The sequence below is a fragment of the Podarcis muralis genome, chromosome 3 (assembly GCF_964188315.1).
Source record: "Podarcis muralis chromosome 3, rPodMur119.hap1.1, whole genome shotgun sequence".
Lineage (NCBI taxonomy): Eukaryota > Metazoa > Chordata > Lepidosauria > Squamata > Lacertidae > Podarcis > Podarcis muralis.
This window is the reverse complement of record NC_135657.1, coordinates 36,608,116-36,626,360: the sequence shown is the minus strand read 5'-3', so window position 1 is coordinate 36,626,360 and position 18,245 is coordinate 36,608,116. Positions and strand designations below refer to the sequence as shown.

Genomic DNA, 18,245 nt, shown 5'->3' with positions numbered 1-18,245 from the left:
TTGGGAACCAGGTCCTAAAGCCCGCCGGAGGGAGGGGGAAGACTCGGGGGAGTCAGCGTCAGAAGAGTCCAGAAAGGGGAAAACCCCGGCGGACAGGCGGACCCAGAGGAAAAGGGAGCAGAGGAAGAGGTGGAGCAGGGCTAGGGTCTTAAACTGGTGTCTGGGGGGAGGAGACTCAGATGGAGCTTCGACGGTCTAGAGTTTCAGACGTAGGGCTGCGCGCCACGGCTGTAAAACCAATAATGAACTTCAATAAAGACTTTTGTATATAAAGAGATACTGGCGTTGGTCCTCTGTGAGCTAGGACCTGAGGCAGCTCTGACACCACCCTACTATAAGATAGTTGAATACCCAATCTCAGTCCCAGGAATGAACCCAATGTTTGGCTAATTCTGGTCATGAGAATATCTACACCAGAGGTTTTCAACCTTTTGTTGTCCACGGCTCCCTTGACCAACTACATTCTTTCTGTGGCACCCCTGTGGGACTCAGGAGCCCAGTAGTGTCACCCCTTGTGTGTAGCGCTGGCAGCCTCTCCCCCTTTTTTGAACACCCTCCCTTGTGGGGTGTTCCCTCAGCTTCCTCTCTTCCCCCCTCTCCTTCGGAGTCATCCGGGCAGCTACTGCTGCCTTTCCTGGTGTATGAGCTGCCCGCCCCAAAGAGGGGTGCTTCCCAAAGGCACCATTCGCTCACAGATCTTATAGCCAGAGCTGCTGCAATAAACAGCTGTGTAAGTCTTTGGGATGCAGAGATGCGAGAGGGCATCAGAGGAAGGGAGGGAAAGAAAGAGGGGCAGAGGCCAGTGTTGCCCACGGCACCCCTGACCACCATTCAAGGCACACTGGTTGAAAACCACTGCTATACACCGTTAAGGAAAAAGAAGGAGAGTTGGTGGGTTGTTTGGTCCAATTTATGGAACTGTATTTCCTTTCAATAACACTATGAAGCTTAGCAGCTATTGCCAGCATTCTGGGTTGTTCTGAGCCCAGTGACAACAGTAGCGGTGGGGTGAAAGGTAAAGCAGCAGTACCAAGGTTTCATGATCCACAGCTTAGTAGAGATAGGTGGAAAGGAGACTCCTCCCTTTCCCTACTGAAACACATGCATAAGATTGATGCCCTGGTGCTTTTGAAGGTTAGCAGCTATCTTTAAAAAAAAAATAATCCCTTCCATAAACACCTATAACATGAACATAAAGTGGAGATTCCCCGCTCTCAGGCCGGAGGAGGAGAAGAAGTTTCCAAACCTAACACTTTCGCTTATTTTCACATTATGGAAATCCTTCTCAATACTTGGCTGAGAATTCAAGCTAGTCAAAGGCACTTCAAAGGGACTTAGACTGAAAAGACTGAAGCTCCACTAAACATGGAAGACAGCACTTCAGACCAGGAGAGTGCTAAGGCAAACCAGTCCTCTGGTAGGTCTAAGGTGACTCCATTGTTTAATGAATGCTAGGTAAAGAAAGAAACCAACAACTAACCGGTAGAATCATAGAACAGTGAAGGGCAAATGAATAGCTTTCAGCAGCTAAAAACCATGATCCATTAAGTTATGCATATAGCCTTTTGGGCTGGCCACTTTATGACCAAAAAACCCCCGCTGCAAGGCACATGGTGGATTTGTTGAGAGGTAAGATTCTACCAGATGATCCAGCTGTTTCTCACATGTCCACTTTGATTTTAACCAGGCACTAGGCAGAACACTGAAGTCTTTGTATCTATCAAATATGTCTTCACTTAAAACAAGGATAAGGTTTCCTTGGAAGTGGGTAAAGTTCCTAAAATGCGGAATATTTCCTAGGAAAGTGTTAATCACTTCTAAAGAGCAGTACCTATGTTTTCATCAGGACACACAAGCTCACCTGTAGATGTACAGGTGAGCCTTAAGATGGAGACTTCAGCTTCAAGTTCCTATCATTTTGTTTCTGCCTGCCTATGCACTAAACAACACGACAGTCACACCAAGAAGACGTAATGTTTCAAGGGAATTATACGTTGTTTCTTGGCTGTTCCTATACTGATCTTGACACTAAAAGAAGTGTGCACCGTTCTGTACCTCTTTTAGTACAGAGAGAAACCTTTAAGTCATTCATTCATGGAAGACACAACAGATTGCAATGTCAACATTATGAAGTTATTTTCATAAAAATGATTTGCACTTCTGTAACAAAAATGGGACACAGTTCAGTACTTAGTGTATTAACTGCTATTAATATGAGGAACACTGTCACTGATAAAAACAGCAGGATGACATTTTTGGAGTTGTGAAACTGTTTGATGCCAAATGTTGTTTTACAGAGGAAAAATAAGTCATGCCTGCAAAGGGTCAGTCTAACTATTAAAAAGTAGCCACAAAGCCTCTAAGAGAAACATCACTAGCCTCCTGCCTTATTTCAGCTATACATTACATAATGCATAAGATAACACTGGCAAATCCAATTGAACAATTTCCTGTCTAGAAAAGTGTGAGAAAATAGAAGTTTTGGGTTCCTTCTTATTTCTTTTCTCCTCTTGCAACCTTCCTTGTATATACAGTACACATTTCCAAACAGAAATGAACAGACCATCTTTTGCAGCTAATGCCTTTGAACTGTCCTTCTGCAGACATTTTCTAAAAAGGGAATACGACACACCTCTTCCACACTCTTCAGAAGCCAAACAATAGTCAAAAAGAGAAGTTTGAGTATATCTAATCATTCAAGATCAGCACTGCAAAAATTCCACTTGGCCCTTCTTACCATGTCAGATTCAAAAATCCTCCCTCCAAGATTTTCATCATCCACTAATTCTTCCATTTCAGATCAAAACAGGAGGAAGTACAATTAAAATCTACACTGGAGTGACTCACAACCTGATCCTCAAACATCTCTAGGACTGTGATCTAGAACACTTAGGCTAGAACACTTGCTTAGATTGTTCACCATTGTAACTCTGCTCCGAAGATTTATAATGTAATTTAAAAAGGAATACCAACCACTGAGTTAGTTATTTCTCTGCCATGAAAAAGCCAATTATCAGATAAAGCCCTTTGCCATGATATCCAGCTTTGGCTGCTTTTATAAGTCTTCTCATACTCTCCCCAAATGCTAGTTAACAATTTCATTTTACTTAGAAAGCAGTTGAAATACAGCAGAAATATATGAAAAACCAACAACATTGTGTGCCCATAACAAATATGCATCAACTCTAAAGTATCAAATGGAGTGGAGAAAAATGGAATGTTTTAGAATCAGAGAGACAATGAATATAACAAAGCAGCTCTTTGGCTGTTCAGACAAACATCAAGGTATTCAGGCTGTGTTTTGCATTTTTTATATATCTAAAAACCAGTCATTCAAAAGGGCAGTGTCACCAAACTTCACTTAGGAGACACGAGCACATGAAATTCAAGTATTTTCTGTAGACTATGGACAATGGAAGGGCACTTCTGATGCAAAACTGTTTGCCACTGTGCTTTTCTTCATTTTAAATCTGCCACCTGCAATCTCCTCGCACCAATCTGTTACTAAATTTTAAATATTAGTCATATGTACTTTTCATTATAACCAGGTTTAACTGCAGATAGTTTCTTGTACAATAGAAGATATAATGTCTCCATAAAATTGGTTCTGTGTCTAAGTTAGTGCTTTTGTTCATGGACCTTCAGCTCATGACTCAGCAGAACTGGCATAACTTGAACAGTTATTGTTCAAGTTCCCTAGTCAGGACTGCCAATGTATCTCAACTCTGACCTTTAGATACTCAGCCCTTCTGGTTCAAAGCATCCCTTTGAAGGAGAATGGAAAGAGAGCTTCATTGTGCGATTTTGAGCTTGCATGAAACAATCAACATTTTCCACTCTGAGCCTAGATGTGATCTGAATTCAGTTTTTCAGAAATCAAGAGTTAGTGCAGTAACCAGCCATGTCATACATACAATCAATCCAAACCAGTCTGATTTCAAAATCAGAACGTCATTCTTCATCAAATACTGAATAGGCCCAATAACTCTAGGCTTTTCTTCCTAACTTCAAGCACGACCAACTCCCCAAAGGGAAAAGGAACCCTCAAGTTTTTAGAATTGTCACTTCACAGTGAGTAATCAAACTGAGTAACAAACAACTAGAGATAACATCCAGCTGTTGAGCACTTTCAGTATGCTAATGCAAGGAGGTGGTGGCAGCAGAAAATGCCAAACATGGTACACCTTCCTCTTTTTCCTCCTCATGCATGTTCATCTGCTCAAATCTGTGTTAAATGATCTTCAGGAAGCCAGTAACAAAAAAGAAAAAGCTGTTGTTCACGTTGCAGCTTTTGCAGTATTCACTATGTTGTATTCATTCATTAGCTGCTCATAAGGCACAGATATCTCTAAATCCTTATTGGTAAACGTAGATTCATCAGAGGAAGAAAAGGTCACCAGTTTTTTTGGAGACTCTGGTTCCTCTGCAAGATTGTCATCCATAGATGACTTTGAAGTTTCTTCATCATCTGAAATATCCTCTTCATCCTCATCTTCATTTACAAAAGTTATATTGGCATTTTCAAAGATCAGGGGTCGATAGTCCCTGGAGTCCCATGCTTCTCCTTCTTCCTCACTGATCCGATCCAGTTGATTTACAAACCCACTGCCCTCAATTGGGCTCTCCCCAATACGCCTATCAGTTAGATGCCTCATAACATGAAAGTTCTGGAGTCCCAGAGAAACCTCATCATAGTCAAATAACTTGCTCCTTTTGTACATCACTTTGACATCTTGGCTAGAATGTTGCAAGGCTGGCTTCACTGGCTCTCCATTTAGGATTTTGTCATTGCTTGTTTTCAGACCCTTCTTTCCAATCTGCTTGATGAGATCATTGTAAGTCTCTTGCTTCTTGGAAAGGAAGCTGAAAATGTTCACATCTTTTGGGTTAGACATCTGAAGAGCCTTTTTTGTAGGAGGGTGGGTCTCAAAGGACTCCTTCCTTTTTTTCCTTCGTTTCTTGATTGCTTTGTGGACCTCAACAAACATGCTGACCTTCCAGTTAACAAAGAGAGAAAGCCATGCTAAGCCTAGGTAGATCCACAGCTCCACAAAGTATCTGTAGAGTGAATGGTAGGTCATATTTGGATTCACACCTGAAAGGGGGGAAAACAGAAAACAAAATTATAGGACCATGCATACATGCCTTATCATTAGATTGACATTTTCATGTTTCACAAGAAACACAGGCAAGTTGTGCTTGCAACCCACTAAAAAGGAGATTTTTAAAAATGTGAACAACTAATTGTAGGGTCTAATTTGTAGTACCTCTCATAACTTAAAATAGTCATATGGTACTTTGGGACCAGGGTCAGCCTTTGTGCCAAACCTCAATAGTCTGTTCTGCAAACTTCGAGTATCCAAGATTAAAAAGACTTGTCACATATTTAAATTCCAATAACTGCACATATATGCTGACAGATGTTTCCATAGCTGGAGCCTTCTTTGTACAGGATCTTGTCTGTCAATGAGTACCTAGGCAATCTCCTCATCACATAACACATTGGCTGCCCAGTTTCTAGCCCTAATAGGCGTTAATGGTGCCTTTCTTTCAGACCTACTGGTTGGCTATCTGAAGCAACCTGTCATTCAGAAACCTTCTAGGCAGAGTGTCTAAATTATTATTCTTAATAAAAGTATCTATAAAATGGCTTTTGGGATTTGGCATGCATTTGTGACCATTCATTCGTACCTGCCCCTTATGTCTAAATACTTGCCCTCAAGCTACTGAGTGGGTACATTGGGAAGAAAGAGGGGATGGATGGACTTTACGCCCAGCGTGACTGAAGTGGGTCTGCTGGCTGTTTCCTTATTTTTCAAATTAAACAACTGAAGGAAATGGCGAGTCCCTGCATCTCACTAGCTTAGTGGAAGGGTGGTGGTAGCATTACCAAAGAGTTAGTGCTGTGGTTAGTGTTTTACTCTCCCCAATCAGGGTGAAATTCTTCCTCACACCAGTATTCTTTATTTTATTTGTTCAGTTCACAAAGCAGGTGGTTTGCAAAATGTCAGTCAAATCCCAAAATGCAACCAATAAAATACAAGAGCAATCCATTAAAGCAAACATTGCAACAGAACCAAATATGGCACCATAACCATACACAGCAGCAATGTTTCAAGTAATACTGAGCCTCACACAGTAACATAATGCCAAACACGTGGCTGAGCCTATACTTCTTTAAATGGGGTGGGATCCCAGTAATGTAAGAGCTGCCAGTGCCTCAAGGGGGAAAAGATCCCGCATTCATGACAAAGGCGGCCCTCAATGTGTCACCACACAATGAGATACGCTTGCTTGTGGGATAAAAAGAAAGAAAGACTGCAACCGCTGTTCTCAGCTTAATAATTTGCCCTTCCAATGCTTACATGTAATCTGATTGTTTATGTCAGTTGTGCAGGAACCAAGAACCACCCACATGACAGCCCGCGTGATTTTTCTTCTTTGCAGAACTGGCAATTCCAATGCCAATAAAAAGTGGTCACTTATATAGGAAATGACTCTTGCAACTCCGCACATTGACTTTGCGGTTGGCGGTTGTGTTAAGAAGTGCTGCAAACGTGCAAAGCATTAATGTTAATTAGCTGCCAGGGTGACATGAATTGTTACTGACCAGCAACGTAGTCTCCAAATCCTATGGTGGTAATAGTGATGAATGAGAAGTAGAGACCTTCAATATAATCCCAGCCTTCAGTCACCATAAAGACAAAGGGAGGAAGAACCAGGTGGATCAGGACTCCCCAAAGGATGAAAATAGCAGTGCATGTAATTTGTGCTTTTCTCTGCAATAAATGAAAAAAAGGGGGGGAGATAAAGATAAATCATTTTGTTCTCTTCTTGTGCATTTTGCATTAACGAAACAAAACCACAGCAACTGTCTATCCTGTGGCAAGAATATAGCAACTGTAGCCAAACTGAAGGAAGTAAATATAGGAAGTAAATGAGTAAAATGCAGGTTCATTTGAATTTTTGGTTATTTCCTGACATGTTTTCTTCTTCTTCTGTTTTCTTGCTGGTAAAACAAGAAGCATCTTGGCATAAAGCCATCATACCATGGATTTTCCCATAGCATTTTTGCTTTGTGAAGCATTTGTGTGGAACCAGCCCCACAGTTTAACAGTTAAATCAGAGAAACCTCTTAGTAACTACCATTCTCTCTCAAGTTTCTAACTTGTAGATTTTTTGAGATGGAGGTTCTTTTACATAAATACCTCAGCAGAGCAAAAAAAGACATGGCAAATACACGGTGCAAAACCTGTGTTGTAATAAAACTATATGACACAATGTGATGAAGTTTAAACCATTAGCAAGTTCTTTCCAGCCAATGAAGATTCACCCAGCACCCAAGAAAGAGGGAAACGAACAAACCAAAAGAAACCCCATCTAGCAGAAAGACGGGATTGCTCAATCCTACAAGAACATAATGTATTTCTTCAACTAAAATAAGCCTGAGCCCCTCAAAACAGGGAGTTTAGAGGGAAACAGAAGAGTACAGAAATACTGTGAGACATGATGGTACAAAGGGCAAGGAATTATCATTTTAACAGATCTGGACAGGGTTCCAACCTTTTACATTCTGAAGCATATGCCACTCATTCAGATTCTTTGCTAAGCAACAATAGGAAGCCAGTGACAGTTCTGGTTCTGAACTCTTTTTTATTGGCCCTTATTTAGAATTTACGAGAAGAATCAGGGCAATGTATTCTAGCTGCAATGTATGGACAGTTTTAAGACTTTAGGATGCACCAAGAAAGTAGGGAACAGAGGAAAGAAGGAAAGTTGGGGCAGAATGGAAGGCTGGGAATAGCTACCAAGGTGGGAAATTCACATCCCCAATCATCTAAAATTGTTTCTGATATGCTGATATGTGAATTATGGGTAATTTTCCTATACATAGCCTTTTTATTTTTTGTGTAGCTCATGCATAGGAATTTGTACTAAAATTTCAAGCTGCTTAGCTGCCTTGGTTTTAATTCTGTCCAGTACTAATTTATACTGCAAACAGTTCTGGCATGCATCAATATTGTTATCAGTAAGGAAAGGTGATCAGTTGCATCTGAGTTACTTTAAAATAAAGGAAATGTTTTCTGCATCATTTGTCTCATAGACTGATTTTAAAGGTCTTCAGAGTTCCATGCATCCTGTGCCGGCAGTAAGATCATCAGAAATTCATTTCGTACCAGGCTTACTCCTCTCTTTGTCAGGAACTGGCCCAGCCTCTTGGCACGTCCTCCAAAAAACTTCCCCAAAGCACTGATCCATGTTAAGCAGAGAGGAACACCAAAGAGTCCATAAAATATACAGAAAAGTCGTCCAGCTGCAGTCTTCGGAGCAACATTTCCATATCCTGAAAAAGAACATTGTATTAAAAGTTACCTATGCCATTTTCGAGCACCAAACAATAATAATTTCTTCTCTGTGAAAGTTTTTGAGCTTGCTCACACATGACAGTTTTGGGTCTGACGTTCTGCAAGATTTTTACTTGCCTCTACTGTGTAACATATGATCATTTAGTAAGTCACGAGTCAGTATTATCATAGCCTGCATATACGTATCGGACACACATGGGCACTCACTGCAAACAGTAATAGGATATGAACTGGGCTAAAGATTCTGTGATTACACATTGCATCCGCAGAAGCTGGCCTCAGAATTCTGAGTCCTAAGATTCTTTGCTTTCTGGTTTAATACAAGCAAAGTTTTCGGCCCTTAACAAAGACGTTTGAAAATGAGTGGATAGACAGTGAAATTTCAGAAGCCAGCCAGTAACCATGCAGCTGAATACTGAACAAGACATTGTATTTGCCAGGCTGTCATCTCATGATTGATCTGCAATGCTGGTGGAGGAACCACCTCACTTAGCTGTTGCTCTGTGCAACCACCTCTGTTCTGTGCTGTTCTACATTGTTATGAAGATGGGATCAGAAGATATTCTGTTTCAGGATTCAGACAGGTTACATACGCCACGAAAACTGAAACCAAACTTTATTAAATACTATATGGCATATACCAAATTGCTCAGCCACCTGCCACTGAAAGAGAGAGAGAGACAAAAACAACTCTCTTATGCTTTCAGTCCTCATGGCTGAAAATACGCCAAACAAGGACCTAGGGAGAGCAGAGCCCTTGTTGTAAGTCAATAAGAATATTCAAGTTTAAACCAGTTTTTGCTTTCTTGAACTGTTTATACAAAGTTTTTCTGGGCAGGGGGAGGAGGAAAGAATGTCAAGTTTCAAATTATTTTAAATAATGGTAACAAGTCGAACATAGTGCTTTATTTGGTTATGCAGTAAGGTTTCTACCTCCCCTTGCCCACCTACTCTGGTCAGTATGTTTTCTAACACTAAGCATGTTCTTTCTCAAGACAAACAAACAGACTGTGGCTCTGATGTTTTCCTACATCTTACAAGATTTTTTTTAACAACATGAAAAATTTTGCAAAACAAAAAGCAGCGTAAATAAACCCTTTAACACTGTTTTCTTTCATTCTCTCTCTAGCTTGGGAATGAGGCACAAATAATACATAAAGCTTTTTATTGGTTTGATTGTGGCAACTCATGTTAGTCGCTTTGAATCACTTTTGTGACTCAAAATTGTGGTACCCAGAACTCGACACAATACTCTAGGTGTGATCTAACCATGGCAGAATAGAGCAGGACTATGACTGTGATTGTGGCTTCCACTGATGCAGCCTAGAATAGCAATAGCTTCTTCTTTTTGCTGCTGCATCACACTGTTGACTCATGTTAAGCTTGTGGTCTACTAAGACCCCTTGTTCCTTTTCACATGTACTGCTGGCAATCCACGTGTTCCCCATCTTATATTTGTGCAGCTGGTTATCCCTGCCTAAGGGAAAAACCTGACATTTGTCCCTACTGAAATTCATTTTGTTAGTTCAGGTCCAGTTCTCCAATTGGTTAAGGTCCTCTTGAATGCCTATTCTGTCTTCTGCACCATTGGTTACCCCTCCCAGTTTGCTGTCATCTGCAAATATGATGAGCATCCCTTCAATTCCTTCATCCAAGTCATTTATAAAGATATTGAACACCAATGGGGTCAGAACAGAACCTTCAGTCACCCAAATTGTCTATTTTTTCCAGGATGATGTGGAACCATTAGTGAGAACTCTTTGGGTTTGGTCAGTCAACCAGCTACAAATCCACCTAACAGTTACCTCACTCAACCCACATTTTACCATCTTCTTCGCAACAATGTCATGGGGGACTTATGCATTCTTTGCTCACCAGAGGTTTAAGAAGGAGAATATTCAGAAAGCAAGAGCAAGCCATATACTCACCAATGGTTGTAATCACAGTAGCAGCAAAGATGACAGCATTAGGCCAGTTCCAGTAGTTGAAGGTGTCATTGGCATCAATAGAAACCCCTTGTCCAGCAGCTTCTGATACCACCTATAGAAAAAATGACAGCGGTCACTCAAAATGCACCCAGAGAGTTAAACAAGACAAGTCATTCTTCCATTACAAAAATATTTTTTCCATTACGAAAATAAAATGCAGTCTTCGAAATATATTTTACCCCATTCACACATGTTCAATTTTATCAATTTATCAGTGATAATTTTAAGATTGGCAAGAAAATCTAGTACCTCCCAGCTTATAATATTTTTCAAAACCCTATAGTATTTAATAGCTGTAGATTTTGGAAGTAATTGGAATTAAAAGAGTAACTATTCAAAGCTGTAGAGCTATCTTTTGTATTAGATTCTGAAGTCATAAAAACACTTGGGATAGTCTATAGTCCAGTTTTCAAATGCAGTAAGCGATAAACTGAATTTGAGAATTATTTCTTGGTGTTGCTTTAAAGAACACGCAATGTTGTTTTGGGTCTTATCAAGGCCAGAGCGTAAGCATGGTGAATGGAGTCTTTTGGCAAAGCTGTTCAAATGAAAACAGTACAAGCACAGTGGAGTGCTTGTACACTTGCTGTGCTCAGGCAAGCCTCCATGAAACCAGGCTTTTCAGTTTATTTTTCTTTGCCTCATTTCCTAAATGAATTTCATGCTATCAGGGCTAACTGAGAAAGGGAACTGAGTGCAAAGAAACTTTCAGACTTGCTGTCCCAATTTGAACACTAAATATTTATTTTGGGCATTTTGTGGCAAGTGAGCCCATTCCTGCGACTTAAGCATTTCATTTTTTTAAACATTTCTCCAAGTACAGCAGTTTTTAACAAGGGTGACCTTGACTTTCTGTAGGCATTACTTTGGGACACACTGCACTTCCAACCTTTTTTATTGGTCCATTGTAGATTGCATATATTGATCCCAGCAAGAGATATGCATTGATTGGAGCCAACGAACCAATAATTTTGTTTTTCTTAAAACAAAACTTTAAAACCAAAACTACTTAAGGGAATTGAAGAGGAATTTTGCAATCCCTTCAGATTTTCCTTTCAGGGATGAGGGAGAAAGATGTCAGGAGCCTGGGGCCTTAAAGGGATGATTTACGGTAATATTAAGGTGGGGATTGTATGGCCAACCTCAGCATCTGCATATTCACATAACACCTAGTGTCTCACAGTACAAACTGTCTCTGACATCACTAGGACTCTCACACTTCCCCATAAGTGAAGAAACGCCCTTGCTTTTGCTGAATTCCAGAGAAATCACTGTCAACCTACTGATAAAAAGAGCAAAACTGAGTGCATGTATTTAGTGTATACCTCAGAAACAATGGTAGCCTTCAGAAATGGAGAATATACTGAACTTCACATGCATGAAATTATGTCAAAACTTGCCCCATGTCATGCATATACCTGACAACTGTAAGTAGCCTTTTGCCCAGCAGGTAAGGACCCAATAGCAAAATGAGCACATACGTTGTATTTATAACACAAGAAGACGAAGAAAAAGAAGATATAAACAAAGTTAAGATCAGGACGAAACTGCTGACCCAGCTAAGAGGCTATTTCCACAATCAGTTAAGGCTGCACTCAGAAAACTAGTGGAACGCAACCACTGGGAGCATGGTCTAATGAGGCAAGCCATTTGTGGCATGACTTTGGCGATTTTCACTATGTGGTCTCTAAAATGCCAGAACAAAATTGGTTTGCATGGGTATGATTTAAGTTATCAGAAAAGCATGCAGCACTGCTGCACAGCATGGGCTCCACACAACTGAGTGGACTGATTGAACTGCCCAGAGCCCTTTTAGGAAGAGGTGTAGCAATTCCATTATCTCTCCCCGTCACTCCTCTCTTAAGGCCAAGTGATATTTCATGACCTCAGACTCCCACAGTAAAATCAAAGAATCTGAATGCCACTGTGCCTTATGCTGGTTGGGCCATCCTGGATGTCATGATAAACCATGATTTATTGTTACATAATAAACCGTGGTCTCATCCACTACTCCTCTCCTCTGACAGGGTTGCAAAGGGGAGAGTGGAAGCTTTCACTTCCATTTTTTGATTGACCTCAGTTTATGTAACATCCAAACCCTAAATTGTGGCTAACCTTAACTATGGTTTGTTTAAAAAAATACAAGGCAGCTTCTTAACCATGGCTTAAATTTGGCTTGTTGCACAGAAAACCAGTTAAGATTAAGCATGGTTTGTTGGGCTGGTCAAAACAAGCAGCTGTGCTTAATAATCATAATAAAAAACAGAAGTGAAATATTCATATGACTGTGCCAGAGGGAGAGAGGGGAGGGGACAAGCATAAGGGTCAATGTGGCTCAATTCTGTCATGTAAAACAATGGTTTATGACAATGTCTGAAACAGCCCAATATGCTAAGTCTTATGCAGATAACTTCATTAACCACAATCTCTGTTCAATTATGCATTTCAATCTATACCCTTGTCTGCAATTCAAAGAGTCAGTGAAGCAACACATGCATAATAGTTTCTTCTTCCTCTCACATAAAGATGACTACACTGTGAAGTTTCAATCTTACAACAGGCCACCCAAAACTACTGGGCTCACAGAATTTTGGATATGTTGCTGTTAAACTGAGGCACCTCCTCCTCCCCTCAAAATTAATTAGATTTATGACAGCATTAACAGGTGATGGTTAATACAACTTCTTCAAAATTGGCTTTCTCCTATTCCTCATATATGAAATAGCAGACACAATCTTCAAGTGCTTGTGTTTCAGGGTAAAGAGGCGGGAGGCATAAATCAGCAGATGGAGAGGAAGAGCATATCAATACAGTTCATATCCTGAGAAGCTACAGGGCCAACTCCTCTCATTGCTGTGTCAACATTTCACAAGTTCGCGCTCACAGCTGTTCTTCTGCCAAAGCTGCACCTCCCTCTTGTCCCCATTGGCATGCTTTTTCCTAGGATGAGCTATGGCCTTGCTTGACACCACTTTCATTCTTTTCCTCATGTCTTTTGGCTATAATAAATCTCAACATGGAACTGAAGCAATATGGAGTTCATTTCAAAATACACAATCTAGCCCTAAAAATTCAGGCCACTTCTGGAACTGAAGTGGCATGACACAGAGCAGGCATTGTCCTGTTTGTTTGTCTTTTTGAGAGTGCTTAGTTATTATCAGGGTATCTAGAGTTTTATCCTAAAGGCATTCAATTTTTATTTAAAAATGGAAACTTGCAAGTCTTGTTTCTGTTAAGGTTGTTTTTTTGCATACATTGCATACATGCATGTGTGTAGGATTTTTCCTAAATAATTGGAAACCTGCTTTTATTTCATAATTTCTTCCGATTCTCTTCAGCGTAATTCAGTACGTGGGCCATATTTTGTGCCAACTCCTATTGTTGTAGTAGTGGTGGTTGCCATTCATTGATCTCAAGAGTGTGCCTCCAGGGAAGAAGACAAACCACTGTGTTAGCAGCACTGACATGAACCCCCTGCGAGCAATATGTTTGGTATCAGCTTGGCTGCAGGAGTTGCTGGTGTACGAGGTGCCATCCAGCTGTCTTAGGGACTCCATTCTGGATTGGTGTAGGCTCCTTAGCATTTTCTTCTCCCAAAGATATCTCTCAAGGCAACAGAGGTTTAGGAACCAGAGTTTTCCTTCTCATAGATGATGAGCCCCATCTGCTCCAGCCTTTAAGTAATTAGGTACTAGACTAGAGGAACATGAAGCAAAACTGCTATGCTTGCCAGCATATAGCTAGAAGCCATACACACAACTCACGTTTAAAGGCACATGGTAACCTACCCACAAAGCTTAGTCACATGGCTCCTGCAATTCGAGTTCCTCAAACTTTAAAATTGCTGTTATCCACCCTAAGCCTTTAAGGAAACAGGGGTTAAGTTTTAAACAAATAAATTATAGTTCTAAGAGCACAGAAACAACAGGGATCTCTTCCAAAATTACAATCTCACCTCAGCTATGTTAATTGTTGCTTACAATGCCTTAGGATACATGTACAACCTTGAAGCAGACACAACTTACACAACTGAGATTAAAAATAAAGGAATCACGAGGCCGGAAAGAAGTGAATATTGTTGCATGGTATAAAAAGAAAGTGACAACTCTGAGCTGAAGACATTCCACAACACACTGAAGTAAATAATATTTGGGTCATTCAAACAATTTAACTAGCAAGCGTCGTGTTTCAGATTTTCTTAAATTTGCCTGCGAAAGGTTGCTTTAAAAGTTTCAGAATAAAGAGCCTCAAGGGGTTGGAGAAAGGCAGAGCTGAAGCACCAACATATGCATATTAGAAGCACTGCCCAGTTTTTCAGCTGCTCCTGAGGCTTCAAAGAAATGCTTCCAGATTCCTCAGCTTCTCTTCAATCATAAAGGCTAGAAGCACGCCTGAAAAATTTCGACACTGCGAAGGAATCACCTGATTCCCTGACAAAATGGCAGCTCCCGAGTCCAGCTAAAGCCTTATAAAACAGCTTGGTGTTTTTTTACAACTGCACAATATTATCGGAAGGTATGCTAGCGCAGTCACAATTCTTATCTGTTCAGATAAAGCAGAAGATTATGGCCATATAAAACTTGTTTTGCTGCAATAGGTTTCATCAGATGATGCTTATACACCTTGGCACAAGGCTGTTTACAAGTCAACACAAGCAGGAATAGCAACACAGGCAGTGACAAAATTAAGCTCTAGTAAAGAGCTAGACTGAACACCTTGCAATATAAAGGCTATACAGTTTTCAGATAGGGATGTGTTGAAATGTTAGCCTAGAAATATTTTCAGGGCAAATGAGCCTTTGAGGGGTTCAAAATATTGCCCCAAACCTGCTTATTTTTATGGGTGGAGGTTCCCTAGCATTGTTCACAGCTATTTTTCCCCCTGGACTGCAAATAATTCAGTACCATTTCTCTGCTCTGATATCCACTTCAGTGGTCCTAGCCAATTAGGGACCAGGCAGTCAGTGTGATGATGCCAAAAGTAGCTGAGTTAGAGAAATGGCAATGATTTCTGGTCCTGTGGTCAATGCTAACTAACCAGGAACACATTGCCTCTCTAGTGCCACAAAAGGTTTGTTCTGCAGTTGCAAGAAATCTATCTTTTCATATGGAAGCACCCAACACTTGGAACTCCCTGCCCATTAATATTAGACAGGAACTTTTACTGCATTTTTTGGCATCTGCTAAAAAAAAAAATTGTTTCAGCAAGCCTACCCAGGAATGCAATTTTTGCATGTGATTTCAGTAAGTATAGTTGTTAATAAAAAAGAAAATAACACCAGTAATTTTGAGTAAAATGTCACTTGTTTTTAATGTTTGCTTTTTTATATGTATCTTTTTATATGTCATTATCCATGTTATATGTATTTGTCCTATGTGACCCAATTGTGCTATTATTTTCCTTATTTGATGAAGCACTCAAATTTTAGAAATGAGAATCTGCATTTAATGCCTGCTTCCAGGCCCCTTATGTAATTTCTTTCAAAATAGTGGAATGTCTGTGGATCTGTTATCTAATCACAGGAACACACAAAATACCAACGATTTAGCCAATCACAACAAAACAGCCCAGGAGCATGGGGTTTGAATTTATAATCAGATGAAACTTCATATCACTGTTCCTCTTTCAGCGGTTTTTTATTTTAACAGAAGCCAGCAGCAACAGAGCAAAATAGTAGGAGACAATAAGCCCTCCAGCTGCTCTCCCTGCAGTCCTGCCTTTGACTTCATCACTAGCCCTTTGGAGAGAAGGAGGAGAGATCAAGGCAACAAACAAGAAAGGAGACCCAGAGGTTGGATAAAACAGAATCACATGGGTCTACATAAAAACAGCAACACAGACCAGCAGTCTGGAGACAGAAACTTCTTCACACACAAGAAAGGGGATTCTCCTCTTCTTTCCGTTTTCCCCAGATAAGTTTGTAACCAGAAATTTTATAAACACAGCATTTTGACGCTAGAGAAAGGGTGGAAAGAGGCTGAAGCAAAGAACTTTGGTGCGGAGCGAAAAGAGGCTGCAAAAAAGGGGCAAATGACCAGATCACATGCAACTTGGAAGATAAGCTGCACCACTTCTCTTAACAGTCACTTAAGGTGTCAACTCCTTTCCAAGCACTGAATAGGAGGCCAGATGCGTATGTGCAAATGTGTGCGTAACAAATACATTCCTAGGAATTAGGACTTCCTCAGAGTGCATCCAAATCATGAGCACTCAGGCCTTTGGTTACTGCCCATCCCAATTTCCCATCTCAGACATAAATGGTAATGTTATGAATGTTCACTTGGCCTCTGCCTCCCCAGCTGCTTGAAACCTACTGGCACATGACCAGGGTCAGGAGCAAACAGCCAAACAAGCAACTCTTACAAGCAGCCTCAGGCACTTGACACAGCAGTCTCTCAGGGACTCTAGGAAATTGACTTAGGATGGCTGTTAAATCACTCTCTGCTTCCCTCTTACTTCCCACCTAGTAACATTATTTGAGATTCCATTTGATACTTGACTTTTCTGGGAATGCTCAGTGACCTTCGGGGGAGAGAGAAAAACAAACAGGTGAATTGCATTGTCTCAAGCTGGCAGGCAACACCCTAGAGGTTTGCAACCTGTGGGGAATTTTACACTTTCATTTAACTGACCTTAATAGAAAAGCAAAATTTGAAGGGCTTAGGGGTGAAAGAGTCCAGGATATGAGTCAGCATCAACGTTCATGTGCACTTGCATTGAAGGAAGAGTGGGTCATTAATCATATATATATATACGTATGCAAAAGCCAGGGATACTCTGAGATGATAAGTAGCTGCATATGCCAATTCCCATATCAGCAGGGATTATTTTAACAGGCTCATGAGTAGGGGTGGGGAACTTGTGGCCCAGCCAGATGAAGCTGGGCTACAGCTCCCAGGGCTGGCCCACCCATGGGGTGGACTGAGGCAGCTGGCTTAGGAGGCAGAATCCAAGGGGCGTCACTGCTGGAGAAGTGGCTTCTGGTGAGAACTTGCGAGGGTTCTCAGGAAATCTCAAGAGATCTTGCTGGAACCCACCACCATGTGATCCCCGGTAAGTTAGGCTACAGCTACTTTCCCATTTTGCCTCAGGCAGCAAAGATGCAATGTTTTGAGAAGCATTTCCTGTCTATCTGTTTCAGCCACAAGTGGCTGTTTGCTAAACTCAATTTCCCCCAAATCTTGATGGCCCATGTCATGGTCCCCTGCAAAGTTTCTACCCTCTTCTTGGCAGAGAAACATATGCGTTAGGTGTGGGAGTCTACTTCACATTTACCACTGTAGCTAAACTGAACCCCTCACACCCTATAAATCAGTCGTCTGGCATCATGTTTTGAAATGAGAACAATGGGAAGTCCTATATGGTATGAAGACTAGTTACTTTCGTTTGGAGCTCTAACTGGATCACCAACTTATAACTCTGTCAACATCCAATCTTATCACCCATCTCCCCGCAAAGCGTTATCATACACTTGACTAGTAATGTTGCCAAAATGACAGGGGCATAAACATCTGAATACATGGGTCTCTTTACTCATGAGAAACATGTAAGGAGCAAAATGTTATTTCTAATTTAATCATTTGCCCAGCCTAGCTGATATATTAGGAAGATAGTGTATAACTTACTTCCTTTCAGAAGATTCATAGCAAGAGCATGAGACTCTTGAGATTGGAACCCCACTCCCTCTTCTGCTTCATTGGCAGAGCGATGCAGTATAAAATTAATTGAGCATAAATTTAGCTAACTCCATCTGAAGACAATTTAAAAGAGCTTTGGCTTATTTCTTATAGGGAAACTTTACTATGAATTAGCCCAAAGGCATAATGGGAGCCAGGCAAATAGAGCAGGAAACTAGGGAAAGTTCACATATTGTCCTGGCAGATCATATCTA

General features: G+C 40.8%; 1 protein-coding gene across 1 annotated transcript in view; it reads right to left on the bottom strand.

Annotated features, from left to right (window-relative positions):
- Window positions 1-1,153: 1,153 nt before the first annotated feature.
- KCNK5 (potassium two pore domain channel subfamily K member 5) overlaps window positions 1,154-18,245 on the bottom strand; it is a 36,716-nt gene continuing 19,624 nt past the window's right edge. Inside the window, exons 3-6 of the mRNA XM_028724403.2 lie at window positions 10,295-10,406; window positions 8,178-8,344; window positions 6,611-6,779; window positions 1,154-5,095 (exon numbers count right to left, since the gene is read on the bottom strand). Of these exons, the coding sequence (XP_028580236.2) occupies window positions 4,278-5,095; window positions 6,611-6,779; window positions 8,178-8,344; window positions 10,295-10,406 (1,266 nt within the window). The 3' untranslated portion in view covers window positions 1,154-4,277. The remainder of the gene's footprint in view (window positions 5,096-6,610; window positions 6,780-8,177; window positions 8,345-10,294; window positions 10,407-18,245) is intronic.